The 15,972-nt window shown below is 37.9% G+C and overlaps 1 protein-coding gene across 2 annotated transcripts in view; it reads left to right on the top strand.

The window, feature by feature from the left end:
* Positions 1 to 15,420, top strand: part of EIF3B (eukaryotic translation initiation factor 3 subunit B) — a 29,778-nt gene extending 14,358 nt beyond the window's left edge. The window contains exons 10-19 of one of the 2 annotated variants that reach the window (XM_069084794.1): positions 533 to 743; positions 2,548 to 2,620; positions 4,847 to 4,969; positions 7,123 to 7,201; positions 8,290 to 8,428; positions 11,542 to 11,667; positions 12,240 to 12,317; positions 12,985 to 13,093; positions 13,508 to 13,626; positions 14,879 to 15,420. In XM_069084794.1, coding sequence (XP_068940895.1) covers positions 533 to 743; positions 2,548 to 2,620; positions 4,847 to 4,969; positions 7,123 to 7,201; positions 8,290 to 8,428; positions 11,542 to 11,667; positions 12,240 to 12,317; positions 12,985 to 13,093; positions 13,508 to 13,611 — 1,042 coding nt within the window. In that variant the 3' untranslated portion in view covers positions 13,612 to 13,626; positions 14,879 to 15,420. Of the gene's footprint in view, positions 1 to 532; positions 744 to 2,547; positions 2,625 to 4,846; positions 4,970 to 7,122; positions 7,202 to 8,289; positions 8,429 to 11,541; positions 11,668 to 12,239; positions 12,318 to 12,984; positions 13,094 to 13,507; positions 13,627 to 14,878 lie in introns of both variants that reach the window. The other variant, XM_069084795.1, reaches the window with a different exon arrangement.
* The last annotated feature ends 552 nt before the right edge of the window (positions 15,421 to 15,972 follow it).

Raw genomic sequence — 15,972 nt, 5'->3', positions numbered from 1 at the left:
TACTTCCATTTTGCTGCATTGATTAGGATTGCATCCTAAGACATTTATAGTCTATATTCTTGTCAGCTTGAATATGGAAATGTTTCTGAGATGTTTGCATACGTTATATGATTTGTCTTCATAAATTGTTCTTTTTAATAGCTTCTTGTCCTATGAAGAAAAAATGTGGATAAAATGTTTTATACCATCCACAATTTTTCCTTTGCACCTATGTTTATTTGTATTCTAGACTTTTCTGTCCAGTTTCCTCATCTGTAAAATGATGGGGTTAGACTAGTTGGCCTCTAAGGTCCTTTCCAGCTCTAGGCCTGTGGTCCAGTGATGTCAGTCTTTCCCAGACTATCTTTACTTTTACTGCATGTTCTGTCAGCTGGCCTTGTGACTTATATATTTCTATTATTTATTTAAACTAATAGCATGACACACTGTCTTATATTATCAGAGCAGATTAAATGGCTTTAGTTGTTATTCTTGTCAATTAATCATAATTCCTTTATTATCATAATTGTTATGATAACATCTTTTCCCACAGGGACTTTTCTTGGTCACCTGGCGGTAACATAATTGCATTTTGGGTGCCAGAAGATAAGGACATTCCTGCTAGGGTGACCTTGATGCAGCTCCCCACCAGACAAGAAATCAGAGTTAGAAATCTGTTTAATGTTGTTGATTGCAAGCTACATTGGCAAAAGAATGGCGATTACTTGTGCGTCAAAGTAGATAGAACTCCGAAGGGTACCCAGGTAAGTAACTACAGCGATCACCTGGTTTCTTGCTAACTTGGGCTTTTTACTTCATGCTTAAATAGCCCCATTCACACTGCAGATAAAGTATTTTTATTTTGCTAGATTATAACATGGATTTTCTTTATTTTTTGATAACTTGTATAGTGGTTTAAGATTGATTTACAAGCTACTTTTGTCACAATGAGAGCTTTGTGAGGTAAATATTATCCCCACTTAAAAGAGAGAAAGAAGCTGAATTTGAGAGGTTAAGTGTTGATTTGTTCAGAGAAAGCCAGATGGCTGGTGAGTGTCTGGGCTGAGAACTGAACCGCAAGTCTTATGAGTAAATCCAGCCACCTTCTCTTACCTCAGGCTCCCTCCATATCTTTAATACTGGCTCACATTTGTATAGCTCTTTATAGCTATGTGTCATTGAATTTTGTGATTTAGTAACTGCAATTGATGTGAAAGTATCTGATACTAAATTTGTAGCTGCCATGTCAGATTAACTATATTGTAGGAGGAGAAACATTTAAAAAAATTAACCAAAGAGTTGATTTTTCTCTCCCTCTTGTTCCCTTTTCCAATTGAAAGAAGGGAGAAATCCAAAACCCTTGTAACAGATATGTATAATTAAGGAAAAGAAATTCCTGCATTGGTCAAGTCCAAAAAAGGTATCTCTCATTCTGAACCTTCAGTATTTTCACCTCCCCAGGAGGTAACATCCTTCATCGTCTGTCTTCTGGTAAATGCTATTAATCAGAGTTCTCACATTGATCAGAGGCCTTTGTTTTGACAGTGTTGTTATCACATAAATTGTTTTCTTCGTTTTGCTCACTCTGCATCAGTACTTACAAGTCTTCAAGGTTTCTCTGCAACTGTCCCCTTCATTATTTCTTGCTACATAGTAATATTCCACTACATTCATGTATCATCTGTTCCATCATCCTCTGATTTATGCCACTCCTTTTGTTCCCACTTCTTTGGATGAACAAATAAATAAAGCATTTATTCAGTGTTTATGGGCAAAAGCACAATGGGGTGAAGTGCTGGGGTCCTGATAAAAGAGTAAGACAGTGTCTACTCTGAAGGAGCCCAAACTATCCCGTTGCTTTCACACTATGTAAAAAAAAGGACTGTTAGCAGTATTTTTGTATATCTGTACGCAGGAAACAGAAAGTTCTTTTTCCTCTTTCTGTGATCTTATTGGGAGATAGGTCAGAAGCCATATACAGTTTAGTAACTCTTAGGATAAAGTTCCAGAATCCTTTTTGACCCAAATGACTGGCCCAGTTCACAAATCCACTAGCTCTTACCAGTGCCCCTGATTTTCCCACAGCCACTCTAGGAGGTAATCTGCTGGGTGTGAGGTGGAATGTCAGAGTTGCTTTACTTTTTTATCTTTCTAATAATGATGTAGAGGATTTTTCACAAAGCTATTTATCATTTACATTTCTTCCTTAGAAAGCTTCTAGTTCACAGAGCTTTGGATCATTTACCAGCTGGGGGGAAAAACAGTCATTTAAAAAAAATTATTAATTTCACTGGAGTTGGAATCAAATGATACATATTCAGGTTCCAGTTCCCTTGTGTTCTAGTTGGGCAGATGATGTGCCCTTTGGGGGCAAATCATTTAACTTCAGGGTAATCATGTTTCTTACATGTAAAATGAAAGGATCAGATTTGAAAGCCTTTAAAAGTACCTCCCAGCTCCAAAGGTCTCTCTCTGACTGACTTTAGAGCTCTTTCTGGATTATTATTATTACATGGTATTATTATATGTTATCATATTAAAACAGTATTTTTCCTTACTTTTAAACAGGGTGTAGTAACCAACTTTGAAATCTTCCGTATGAGAGAGAAACAGGTGCCTGTTGATGTAGTAGAAATGAAAGGCAAGTTTCACTTTTTTGTGTTATCTTATGTACCATGTTTATATAACTAAACAAAGGAAATACTTCTGGCTTTTTAAAATTGAATAGGAATTTATATTCCATTTAGAATTGACCAGAATCTGAATACATGTGATTCTCTTGAAAAAATTTCATTTTCAGATGATATATTGAAGCCTATGGAAATGCTTAAGGGACAGCTTAAATGCTCTATTAAAATAAGTAGTATTTGTGAAGTGCTTTGCAAACCTTGAAGTGCTACATAAATGCTATCAATAATAATAGTTCCTATTTAGTACATACTGTCTTATAAAAGTATACTTTGTAGTTGGCTTTATTTTGAGGAAAAGTTATTAGTGATTTACATTTGACTTTTCCAACTTAAATATTTTTCTTTTAAAATAGTTATTTTTATACTTTCTCCCAGTCTCCCTTCTCTTGTCTCTCTCAGAAAGCCATCCTATAAAACAGAATATTTTTTTAAAAGGGAGAAAAAAGAAAAATAATTAGCAAACCAATCAGTTCTTAGTATTAGTTGGACCTGTAGTATTATTTTCACCTCTGCAAAGGAGTGGTGTGGGAGTATTATCTCATTTCCCTACTTTGTTTTTCATACCCTTTGCACTTTTTTGTGGTTCTTTCCATTTACATTGTTGTAGTCAGTTTCCTTGGTTCTGTTTACTACACTGCATCAGATTGTGTAGATCTTTTCATGCTTCTCTGTATTCACAGTTTTGTTTTTTTTATTTCTTAGGGCTCAATAATATTTCATTATGTTTATGTACCATGATTCCAGCCATTCCCCAATTTATGGGCATCTGCTTTGTTTCCAACTCTTTGGTATCCCAAAAAAGTGCTGCTATAAATATTTTGATTTTTGTCATGTATGGGGCTTTTCTAACTATCTGACTCTTTGGTGTAAAAGCCTAGTTGTAGAATTTCTGGACCAAAAGTTTTAGTCACTTGCATAATTCCATTTCCAAAATAGTTTGGTTGTATTGACTTCCAGCTCTACCAGCATTGCATTAGTATGGCTGTCTTTGCAAAACTTCTCTGATGTTGACTATTTTCTTCTTTGTCAGTTTGCAAACTGAATTGAAACCTTGAGATCATTTGAAGTTTGCATAAGTCTTTAATAGTGATTTAGAACATTCATATTTCCTTGAATATTTTTAGTATTAGATAAAAATGATCTACATCACAAACTCACTGGAACCAGACTAAAATGTAACTGAGAAATGTTTAACAAAATAAATAAAAATATAGTACAACATAGATAAGTCAGTATGAGACCTTCAGGGATCCGTGGGCTTTGACACCGGTGACCCATATCCTTTTCATTCCACTGACAAAATGCTTGTGTGAGTGGTTGAACACAGCAATCATTTTCATACCTTAAGGAAAGTGCTAAGAACACCATATACTGAAATGGAAATGTTCCTTAGAAAAATTTGTAACTCAATATTAACTAACATTTGTGAAAATACTTCTATTGTTTGAAACTATACTTTCTAAGGGTATAATTCCTCCCTTTTTGCCCATAATAATTTACTTGTTAGAAATAATAACTAGCATTTACATAATACTTAAAAGTTTACAAAGCGATTTATTCATGTTAACTTACCTGATCCTTCAACAGTCCTGTGAGGTAGGTGCTATTATTCCATTTTTTTGTGTGAGGAAATTGAGGCACAGGGAAGTTAAGAGACTGCCTACTTTCAAGTGGTTTATCTCCAGTATTGCTGGAAGAAATCCCTGGATTTACTTTTTTGGCCCATTGAACAAAGGATTCCACATACATTAATTTACCAAGTTAAATATCCCATTTTAATCATAAATATGACTTTATCTTTGGTCTACCTTGGAAAGTCATTATATTGCATAACAGTTAATATTCCCAGGTTTGTGAGGACCAAATGAGAAGAGCTTCATAAGCCTTAAAGTACTATATGAATGTTAGCTATTTTAACTGTAGTTGTGTGTTAAGACTGATTTATTAGTGATTGCTGAACACCCGGGTTTGAATCCCTTCTCCTACACTTAATTTCCTTGAGCTTCAGTTTCTTCATCTGCAAAAGGGGCTAATGATATTACCTGTAGCATCAGCCTTACCAGGTTGTTTTAAGGCCCCAATGAGACAATGTTAGTCACACTGTTACCTTTAAACCACTATATAAACACTAGCTTTTATCATGGGAAAGGAAGTGTGACCCTTTTGTTTTCTTCTAGAAAGCATAATAGCCTTTGCTTGGGAACCAAATGGAAGTAAGTTTGCTGTGCTACATGGTGAGGCTCCTCGAATATCCGTTTCTTTCTACCATGTAAAAAATAATGGAAAGATTGAACTTATCAGTAAGTAGACTTCACTTGCCTTTATTGGGAACAGATGTCTTTTCCTTACAGTTTTGTGTCGGTGATGTTGTATTGTTTGTTTCTTGTGAACAGTGCTCATTTTATTTTATTTTATTTTTTGCTTTTTTAGAGCGGGGAGGGAAGGGCAGTTGGGGTTAAGTGACTTGCCCAAAGTCACACGGCTAGTAAGTGTTAAGTGTCTGAGGCCAGATTTGAACTTAGGTCCACCTGACTCCAGGGCTGGTGCTGTATTCACCTCACCACCTAGCTGCCCCTCATTTTACTTATGTAGGACTATTGTTTCTAGTAACCTAAACTCACATACCAAGATATTATTTAAATGTTCAATAAAGATAAAACGTGAAGTACAGTATAATCATCATGGATGGGGAAATTGAGGCTTTTTTGGAAACGGTGTGTATTAAGATATTATGTTTTTTACAAGACTGCATGTGGAAAGTGTAATCAGGTATTCTTGGTCTTCCTTTTGAATGAGTATATCCTGAGCAATAATTTCTCTTGTTCGATAGAATATATTGTTCCAGAGAGCCTAGCTTTCATTGCTCTGTCATTATGTGACTTGGTAGTGGAAACTCACTTTAAAGAGTTGATCACATTAATTGACTTAGATCAAAGTAAGGCAAAAATAAGCATTTGAAAGGAGATGGGAAGCATATTTTTCTATTATACTTTCCTTATAACTTGGGTGATTTACATTGTTATTCCAAAAAGTGTTCAAGTTTTAAAAAGTCTCCTGATTCCCTTTAAGTGAGGCAGACACATTCAAAGGCATCTTAAATAACCATAAAGACTAAGAAGATACTCTTATCTTGTAAAAAATATATACCACACTGAAATCTGTTAAAACCACAATTTAGCAGCCATAATATTGCACAAAGGAAAAATAACTGGGTAATCTCTGTCTAGAATGGCTGCATCCCATCCTTGCCATCTCTACCCATTAAAATTCTCACCCAGTTAGAATTCTGTCTCTAAGAAACCTTCCCTGGCCACCTCTGTCAGAAATGATCTTTCCTTCCTCAGATCTTCCCTAGTGCCTCTTCTTTTTTATATATTCTCTTTTGCCCTATGGTAATTGTCTGAAGAACAGTGACTATTGTGTGGCAATACTTGCTGTGAGTCTAAAGTTCCACAGAGAAGAAACCACAACATGGTTATCTTTGTGTTTTCCCCACTGCCTAGAAAAATGCTTTGCCACGTAAGAGATTCTTTAAAAAGGTTGTTTGAATAGAAGGATGGATAGAACTAGAATAGTTAGAATAGATAGAAATAGAATGCTCTGAACTAGAAAATGATACAGCTTTATTAACATGTTTAATAATAATAACAACAAATAAACTTCAGTTTCTAAAAATAATTTAGAAGGACATGATCTTTAGTGCACAGACTTTATAACATTATTTTGGCTGCTGGAAGTTGTTGATTATATCGTATTGGCTAAGTTTCAGATTGGTAAGGTTGCCAAGTAAATGACCTCTGGAAAAGTGGTCCTGTAAATTTGGAAATGAGATATTTAATAGGTAAACTTGTTAAACAAATAGAATTTTTTAAAAATCCAGAAAAAAGCATATTTGAGTAACTATCTAATTTTTTTAAAGAAAGAATAGGAATAAGCTAGAAAAAAAAACTTCTAAGTGGAATTATTTGCCTAGATCATTCTCTTTTTAAAAAGATTTTCATGAGAAAGTTAAGAGTTCATCAACTTATGCAGTATTACTAAGGTTTCCAATTTTTTTTTCTCTTTGCCCTTTAAAAGGAATTTTAGACTATTATTTACTTGAGCTTTAATTGATAAGTCTTTTGTGAACTCTGAAAAACTCCAAAGACTGGGTTTTAAAAAATTTTAAATAGCATTTTATTTTTTTTTTCAAATGACATGTAAAGACAATTTCTAACATTCTTTTTCTTTTTAATTGTGAGTTCCAAATTTTCTTCCCCCAAGATGATAAGCAGTTTTATAGAGGTTATGTACCATAGAAGTAGCTAGTTAATTTTCTAATAGTCTTTTAGGGAACAGGACAGATGCATGACCAAACCCTCTTTGGTTTGCCATAATTTGTCATTTATCTCCTTAGGTAAAGAAACAGTTTCCTTAAGAAGAAATTTTTAACAAAATATTTCCTTCTTTTCAGAAATGTTTGATAAGCAGCAAGCAAACACAATATTTTGGAGTCCTCAAGGACAATTTGTTGTTCTAGCTGGTCTGAGGAGGTGGGTTTCTCTTATTGAGTGCCTTTTACTTGTCTTAAGAAATTTGCCATGTATGGTGAACACAGAAAGTTGAGATTTGGTTCCTGTTCCCCACTTTGTAACGAGCAGTTGTCCCAATATTTGAGGTGTTTTGTAGAAAATATATTCTTTTTTTTTTTTTTTTTTTTTTTTTTTTTCCTTTTGGAAGGCAGTTGGGGTTAAGTAACTTGCCCAAGGTTACATGGCTAGTTTTTTTGTGTAGGTTTTAAGTGTCTAAGGCCGGAACCAAACTCGGGTCCTCCCGACTCCGGGGCCAGAAAATATATTCTTGTGCATTGAAGAGGTGATCCTCCTCATTTTACAGATAGGGAAACTGTGGCCCAGAGAGATGGAGTGACTTTCCCCAGGTGACAGCCATAATAAGTGGCAGGAAAGAGAGTGGATTAAACTCTTGTCCTCTTATTACAGATGCCTTGCTTTTTCCACTACTGTTGATGCCTTTCTAACATTAACACACAGCAGTCTGTCATCAGTGTCCTTAGACTTGCGACTGTGAGATAGAGGCAAATAAAAGTATAACTTCCAAATGCCAGTAGACCTAACTGATGTGTTGTAATTTCTGTGTGATCATTTTCTGGAAGCTCTGTTACTCTGTCTTAATTGAGTTGTGAGCAGTCATTTTCTCTAGTAATAATACTTTAGTAGATTGTGTATCTTCTTGAAGGAAAAATACTTAGTTACCCTTGAGAATATCCTTATTTCTGAGATGAGTCATACAGTAACTGAAAAGGTCCTCTTGTTTCTCTGCACATTGACTGTTACCACAGAAGGTGTAGTGCTGCAAATGACATGGGTCTCACATCACTACTATATGTTACTGGGGTGTACCCCGGTTGTTAACTTTGCCACTTTATTTAATATTGTTATTCTGTTTACCAGTCTGTGAGGTCATGGTCTTGGCATTAAATGAAATGCTACAGCCAGAGCTGAGAGATGCCAGAGAGCAGTGAGGTGCCTCAGTGGTTCACTCCACCCCTTAACCTCTCGCTTTCTCATAATGGCCAGGGTAATGAAGCTGCTTGTATGTAATGACCGCCTTATCTCTGCAGCATGAATGGAGCCCTGGCTTTTGTCGACACATCAGATTGTACCATGATGAACATTGCAGAACACTACATGGCTTCTGATGTTGAGTGGGACCCTACAGGCCGTTATGTTGTAACTTCTGTGTCCTGGTGGAGCCATAAGGTAAATGAAGCTGTTGCGGGGCCTTTGAAAACAGGCGGCAAATGGCATGGGTAATGCTGTGACTCCCTTGAGAGTCTCATGTCGTTAGAGATGGTGCCCGCTTTCCTAAAAGGTAGCACATGCTGGAATTACAGGTCATCAGTCTTTATCTAACAGAGGTCTCTGTGCCTTGGACAAAGCGTGCTGTCCCTGTCTAGCCCCACCCCCATCCCATGCTCCTCCTCTGCCCGCTGGGTTTGGGGCACTGAAGTATCTTTTTAGCATTGCATAGATTCTATGCTTTTGTGACTTGCCCACTAGTATAAGCCTATTGCATACCACCTCCAGATCCTTTTCTTAAATCACACTTTAAGCTGTTTTATAGGGCTTATTGTTGGCATTAAGTCTGTTGGGTTGGCCTGCTGAGCACCGAGGTCCCATTGTGAATTACTGGAGTAGGAAAAAAGCATCAAAATTGTCCTCTTCACACTCATCAAAATGTAGATTGAGAGAATTATGGCACAGAAGGTAAAGTGGACTTCAGTAATTGCCAGTTGGATACCTTGAGTCATAACAAGCAGTCAGAATCAGCCCAGTCAAGATCAGAACCTTTTGGACAGTTAGAAGACCTAGGATTTCATTTCTGACTCTGTCTCCCAGATATATACACTGGGTCCTGTTTCTCCCTTTAACTTCAAGCTTGGGTGTCCCGTCGACCTTAATTCTATGTTCAGAACATCTTTTTCCAAATCCTCCATCTTCCACAATTCCCAGTTTCTGTCAAAGGGAGCACCATTCTTGTGTTTTTTCAGATTTGCAACCTTGATTGTTTTCTTTGACTAATTGCTCTCCTTCACCCCACATAATTAGACAGTTGCCATTATTGCTTTTCTGTCTCGCCACCATCTTTCACATGTGACCACTCTTTACTAAGCTGGCTTCTGCCTTTAGGGGTCCGCCTACCTCTTGCCTCACATATTACATTTTTCTGCCTTTGGTGTCCCTACCTCAAGTCCACTTTGTTACCAAAGTGGCAACAATTATATCATTAAAAGTGGCATTAATTGTAGGTATGACTGTTCACCCCCCATCCTACCCACACACTGGATAAATCCCATTACCTTCCTGCTGCCTCCAGAATCAAAGCCAACGCTCCAAAGTCTTTGTGCACTAATGCTTTGGAGGCATCCTGTATGAGCTTTGAAGGCCTTCACAATCTTCCCCTGGACCGATCTTTATAGCCTCGTTATAGATGACTTCCTCTCTCATTCTGCTTGTCTCCCATGCCTGGAATGCAGTTCTTCCTTCTGCTTCACAGAGTTCTTCCCTTAAGCTGTAGTTTTATCTTCTCTGTGAAGCCTTTCTCAGTCCTTTCAGCTGCTCATACCCAAACTTCCTGGTATTTGTTTCCTTTGTTTTTATTACATAACTTCTTGTTGTCACCCGTTAGAATGTGAGCTCCATACATCAGGTAGGGATTGTTTCGTTTATGAAATCTGTTTCCTTACAGCCTATTGACCATCCAGCCCTTAATTAGTGCTTGTTTCAATGTATATCTGTTTTAGTGAAAGTTTTTGGGAGCTAGAGTGAACTTTTACTTTGAAGGGTTGTTGTCTACAAGCTACCGTAGGGCAGGGTTGACAATACTTAGAGTAAAATTCGTCATTATTCACCAGAAATTTGGTGCCTGGTATGCATCAGGTGCTAGAAATGCATACACATGATGATCTGCCTTGAGGCATGGGATACAACATGTACAAAACTAAGGAAACTCCCCTTCTTGGAGGAGGTGACACCTGAATTGAGCTTTGAAGAGAGAGAGAATCCTGAGAGGTAGAGAGGAGGAGGGAGGACATTTTAGGCCTTGGGGAATGGCCCATGATTTAGAGGTGATAGAAGGCAGCTCTGGAACACAGTGTTTGAGGGGTGAGGTGGAATGATACTGGAGTGGGGGGACATTGGAGTTGAATCACAAAGGACTTTGGGTGTCAGGCTAAAGAGTTTGTCTTTTTATAGATTAGAGGTTAGAGATTTAGAGCTGGGAAAAGGCTTAGGAAGCTATTGAGTTCAGCTCCTTATTTTGTAAGTGAGAGAGCTGAGGCACAGAGAGGCTGAGCAGTTTGTCTGTGGGCCTGTGTCGTTAGTATTTGAGGTGGGATTCAAACCTAGATCTTCCTGTCCAGTGCCTTCCCCACTGCACTGCACTGCTTCTCCTAAGCTGTGTTGCCTCCCAGATGGGAGGGGAAGAAATGTCGTGGTCAGACCTATGCCTTAGGAAGATTATTTTGGCAACTGTGGAAGATAGATGGAGAAGGAGAGGGACAAGCTCTTTCAGTAGCATAGAAGAAAGATGATGAGGCACGAAGTAAGGGGTGGCTAGGTGAGTGGACAGGAAGCGGCGAATTCAGAAGTTACTGTGAAGGTAGAATCAGTAGAATTTTGCAGCTGATGGAGTGTGGCTGGGATTGAAGGGGAGTTAGAGACGACCGAGGTTATGAACTTAAGTGAATGAGGAGATGATGGTGCCAATAAAAGTAAGGTGGTGTCTACAAAATCAAGAAAGCTTGGAAAAGGTGTGGGTTTAGATGTCAGATGAGTTAAGTTTGGGTCATGTTTGAGGTGCTTGTGGAACATCCTGGTGGGGGTGTGTAATACATAATAGAGACTGAGAAGGAATCGTCGCACCAGTGGGAGGAGAACCAGGAGAGAGTTAAAGGAGCCAAGAGAGAGTAATGTATTGAGGAGGAAGGCATAGGATGGTGAGCAGTGAGAAATGGGCATTGGAGGTTGAAGTAAGGACTAAGAATGGTTTTAGGAAAAATGAGGCAGAGGAAGAACTAGAAGGACATGATTAGAGAGGAAAACATCAGTCTTAAGTTCTTCATGGTAGAATGGGTGGGTGGGTGGGGTTGGGGAGGAGTGATTATAATGTCAGTGGTATGACTACCCCATGGATTGCTAAGAGGAAATGTTGGATGTGGGTTGTGTTGAACTGTAGGTTAGTGTTCTAAGGAAGACCAGCGTAATTACTGGGGTGCTCTTCCCCCAGTTATGTTAAACCTGGAGTTCTGTTACATGCACATGGATCTCTGTATGCTTCCTAGAGTCATAGGTTTCACATTTACCATTCTTAGGTGGATAATGCCTACTGGCTATGGACCTTTCAAGGCCGTCTCCTTCAAAAGAATAACAAGGATCGTTTCTGCCAGTTGCTGTGGAGGCCTCGGCCCCCAACTCTGCTCAGCCAGGATCAGATAAAGGTATGGTTAGGTTATGGGAATAGTCATTATTATTTAGGGAACGTGGATAACGATATTCTAAGACCTCACTCTTAAGGGGGAACTCTTTGTTTTTAGGACAGTGGAATCTAAATGAAACGTACCAGTTTTAGAGGATTATCCAGACTTTTGTGGCTGCTTACTTTAGCACCTGCAGAGAATTCTAGTTGTTTAAAGGTATATCAGTACCATTCTGAGAAGTGCTGTATGAACTGAAGTAGTAAATGGGAAATAAGTGTTGAAGGTTGTTTAAAAAACTTTAATGGATTTAAAAGCAACCTTTCTATAGGATTTGCATAATTACAATGAAATTAGTTAATGATATTAGGTCAGAACTAAGAGGGAGGCTCAGTAAATCCCAGGGCTAGAGGAGAAAGCCCTTCTAGAGGAAGGGGAATCTGCTTTAAAAAGAATGTAAGCACACTAGGATGCTGCTGGGGGAAGTGTATCTATTTAGTCCTGATGGGTGACAGTTCATCGGGTCATGGTGAAATTTGCTTTTTAATTCAGACTGTATGTTTAATTAAATCCTGAGTGATTTGTCCTTGTTTTAGCAAATTAAAAAGGATCTAAAGAGATACTCCAAGATTTTTGAACAGAAAGATCGTTTGAGCCAATCCAAAGCCTCAAAGGTAAGTTTTGTTCCTGACCTCAATAAAGGTTAAAGGTGAAAGACAGCTTTTTCATGATAAAGAAAAACAAGCATGTTGGTTATTGGAGAAGAGAGCATTATGACTACACAGGAAGAAAAGGATCCTGAAATGTTTTCTCCTTGTGGAGATATTGGAAATATAATTCTGCTCCCACACACTAAGACATATTGGGGAAGGTTTGAAGCATGAAGGAGGCTTCATCAAACTGATGTACTTGAAGTGGCTAGAGTATAATCTGATTTTTGTCATTACATTTCAGTTCTATAATATAATAAAAATGTTAGTTTTAACTAACAGTAAAGATGCTCTGGATCCAGAAACACTTTGTTGTATAAAAGATCAAATCACAGCTTCCAGAATAAGCTTGTTCTTCTCCTTCCTCTCCCTCCCTCCAACCCCCCAGAAGCCAAATTGATATTCCAGTAAAGGGAACTGTATTCTGAAATGAAGGAAAAATCAAGAATAGAGGAAGACATAACCTCAATTTCCCTTTCCCTTTCTTCTTCCTTTAGAATTCGTTAATTAAAAATTTTCTTCTCAGGTTACAGTTACCAACATTAAAAGGTTTTCTGGTGCTTTTAGTGTATATGTGTCTCAGGCACTCAGTTCCAGTTTAAAAATGCCCTTCATTTACATTTTTCTCTAGGAATTGGTAGAGAGGAGACGTACAATGATGGAAGATTTTAGGAAATATCGAAAAATGGCCCAAGAACTTTATATGGAGCAGAAAAATGAGCGCCTGGAATTACGAGGAGGTAAACAGCAAATACTATAACGACCATATACTGGTGCTGTGTAAATTTGTTCAGTGTTATAGAGTTAAAAAACACATTCTTAAAACCTTTGGGTGCCCAGGGAATGGAGGCTAAATTCAAGCTGTGTTAAAAGTGCTTTTGCATCTACTTATAGGGCAAAGTCTTGCACCCTTGAAAAATCTTAAAACCGAAAGTTTGACATTTATTCTTGTTTGAATACAGAAGTGCTTTTATCTGCTGAGCAGTCACTTGGTATTTAAGCCATTGAGTTAGAAAGGAGAGAGAAGAGATTCCAACTTTCTTACGTTTTATGAGTTCTCTTGTGGCCATCAGTTCACTATAAATGTAACATTGCAGCTGGACATCTAAAGTGCTCTCAATCCCTTATTTAATAATTTCTTTTCCTTTTTATAGGTGTAGACACTGATGAACTAGATAGCAATGTAGATGATTGGGAAGAAGAGACAATTGAATTTTTTGTCACTGAAGAAATTATTCCCCTTGGAAACCAGGAGTAATCTGATAGGGTCCTGGTAAGATTAACTCTTTTTTGTTATATTTTTTGTCAGTTTTCTTCTTTCTCTTCCAAATCATTATCTTATAAATTAGGATATAAAATAACTAAATGTATACATGAAGCTAAAGTCTTATCTGTGTCTAGGCAGCTGGTGGCAACAGTGGATTAAGTACTGGGCCTGGAGTAGGAAGAATTGAGTTCAAATCCTATTTGCCTCAGTTTCCCCAACTGTAAAATGGAGATAATAACAGTACCCACCTCACAAGCTTATTGTGAGGATCAGATGAGATAATAATTGTAGAAAACTCTTAGCAAAGTGCCTAGCTCCCAGGTTTTCCTTATTTCAAAGTGAAGATTGTCCATTGGTGCCATGTTTTCTCTTTAAGGCATAATCTATTTAGTGTGTGGTAGTTAATTAGATTGAAGATAACCGTCAGAACTTTTCATCCGAGATTTCCTAGATGGGTACAATGCCATTTCATAAAAAAGTGAAACAGACTGAAAAATTACGAATAACTAGAAGGTGATTTTTAAAGAGGGGCTGTGGGGTGGAGCATGGCCTGAAGCTAAAATTAACTGGTAGAAAGCCCTCCTCTGTCTCTTGAGATCATTGGGAGAGGGAGGGACAGGAAAGTCAACATCAAGCATTGTTGTACTAAGGCCAAGTATCCCCCTTAGGATGTGTTGGCATTACTCAGCTGTGAATTCCACACAGAGTTTTACTCATCAGCTCTGCTTGGAAAGGATTCCTTTCCCATAGGGCCTGAGCTGGCTTATTTGGTGTCACAGAAGTTAGCGTTTAGAAGATTGTAAGAACATGCTTGAGTTTCTTTATATCACTGCTGTATTGTTGTCAGGATGACAGTGAGGGACTGATGAGCAGTCTTAGCAATGGCAGTATTGTTGATTTCATGTGATAACTCACATGATTGGGGGAGCTTCTGATCCTTGAGTTTATTACTTATCCTTGTTTTCCTGTTTAATGAAGTAGTGAACTTAGACCATCACCAGGAGTATTAAATAGAGACTGGAATACCATTTCTCAACAGTAGGTTAGGAGAGATCTCTGGCATTGGATAGATGAGCCTCAATCATGCATATCTAAGATTCTGTTATCATAATTGCTTCATCTGCTTGTAATTTTCCAAGGGCAAGGGAGTGATAATATCAATTATAATTGCATATATAGCCCTTTCCCTAATAAAAAGTGCTTTTGCATATTCAGTATAGCAAATATTAATCTTTTTTTTTTTTTTTAATCATTGCAGCATTGCCATATCTCGTGCCAGGAGTGGAGTTCATCCTTTTGCAGAAAGCCTACACAGCTTCTGAGTTATTTGTGTTTTCTCTTGCTCTCTGGACAGTGAATACACCTGGATCCTTCCATTCTGACACATTTTGTGCCTTTAAACCCCAGTGTCTGCATTGTGGGAGGTTTTAAGGCACTGCTTTTAAATTCTTACTTTTGGGGGATTTTTAAAAAAAATCCAGAACCACCAGTATTTGCTACTCAGACTTTTATGCAGGGCTACTGGCAGGTAACTTTTGACTACTGCTCTCAGTAGCATTTCTTAAGTGTATCATCCCCACAATCACACAATGTTGCCATTCAAGGACTCTCTTTATATCCCAAGTGCATGGACTGGTGTTCTTTATGTCCCAGAAAAAATCTGCAGGAAAACAGTGTATCATCCATGTTTTAGTGTGCTGAAGCAGCACTACAGCGGACTGTACCCTCCGCCCTTCAGATTGTGATAGGGTTTCTCAACAGGTTGAACGTGGAAAATAAAAAGCAGACCTATGTTAAAAAGCCGTCTTTCTCATCTCTTTTAAACCTAGAAAACTACCTTAGATTTACTTCTTTTTCTCCCACAATCTGTTTGGAAATGGAAAATCTGTTTTCAAGGCAGAACTGTGTTGGTGTGTCCTTCTGAATCTTTCATTTATACTTCATTTAAAGGAGTATTCTACTTGAGTGATGAAACAAATTAGAAACACGGTGTACATTAGTTGAGAACTCTTCAGAAGGTGTTAGAGCACTATGAGTCCTAAAATTCAGGTCATCTCACTCGATGAGTACCTTGCACTCAGAGACACACAGGGACTTGCTTTGGTTGTGGTTTCATTTTAGAATTACGGTCTTCCCTTTGAATATCTTAAATGTCACGGTCATACTCAAGGGGTAGTATGCAAACCCTTGTGCTTTTATTCTCGTTTCATTTTTAAACTGCCTTACTAAACCCACTGTGATATTCTCCTTGTCCTTTGATGATGCTCTGCCTCCCTCTTGCACTGGGTCATCTTAATGGTCCAACTCAGTTCATACCAGAGAAACAAAGTTTTGCTGGAATGAAAATTTGGT

Source organism: Petaurus breviceps, unplaced genomic scaffold (assembly GCF_028583685.1).
Source record: "Petaurus breviceps papuanus isolate PSGF00001 unplaced genomic scaffold, PetGlider_PUasm1.0 175, whole genome shotgun sequence".
Lineage (NCBI taxonomy): Eukaryota > Metazoa > Chordata > Mammalia > Diprotodontia > Petauridae > Petaurus > Petaurus breviceps.
This window is presented reverse-complemented; position numbering and strand designations above follow the sequence as displayed.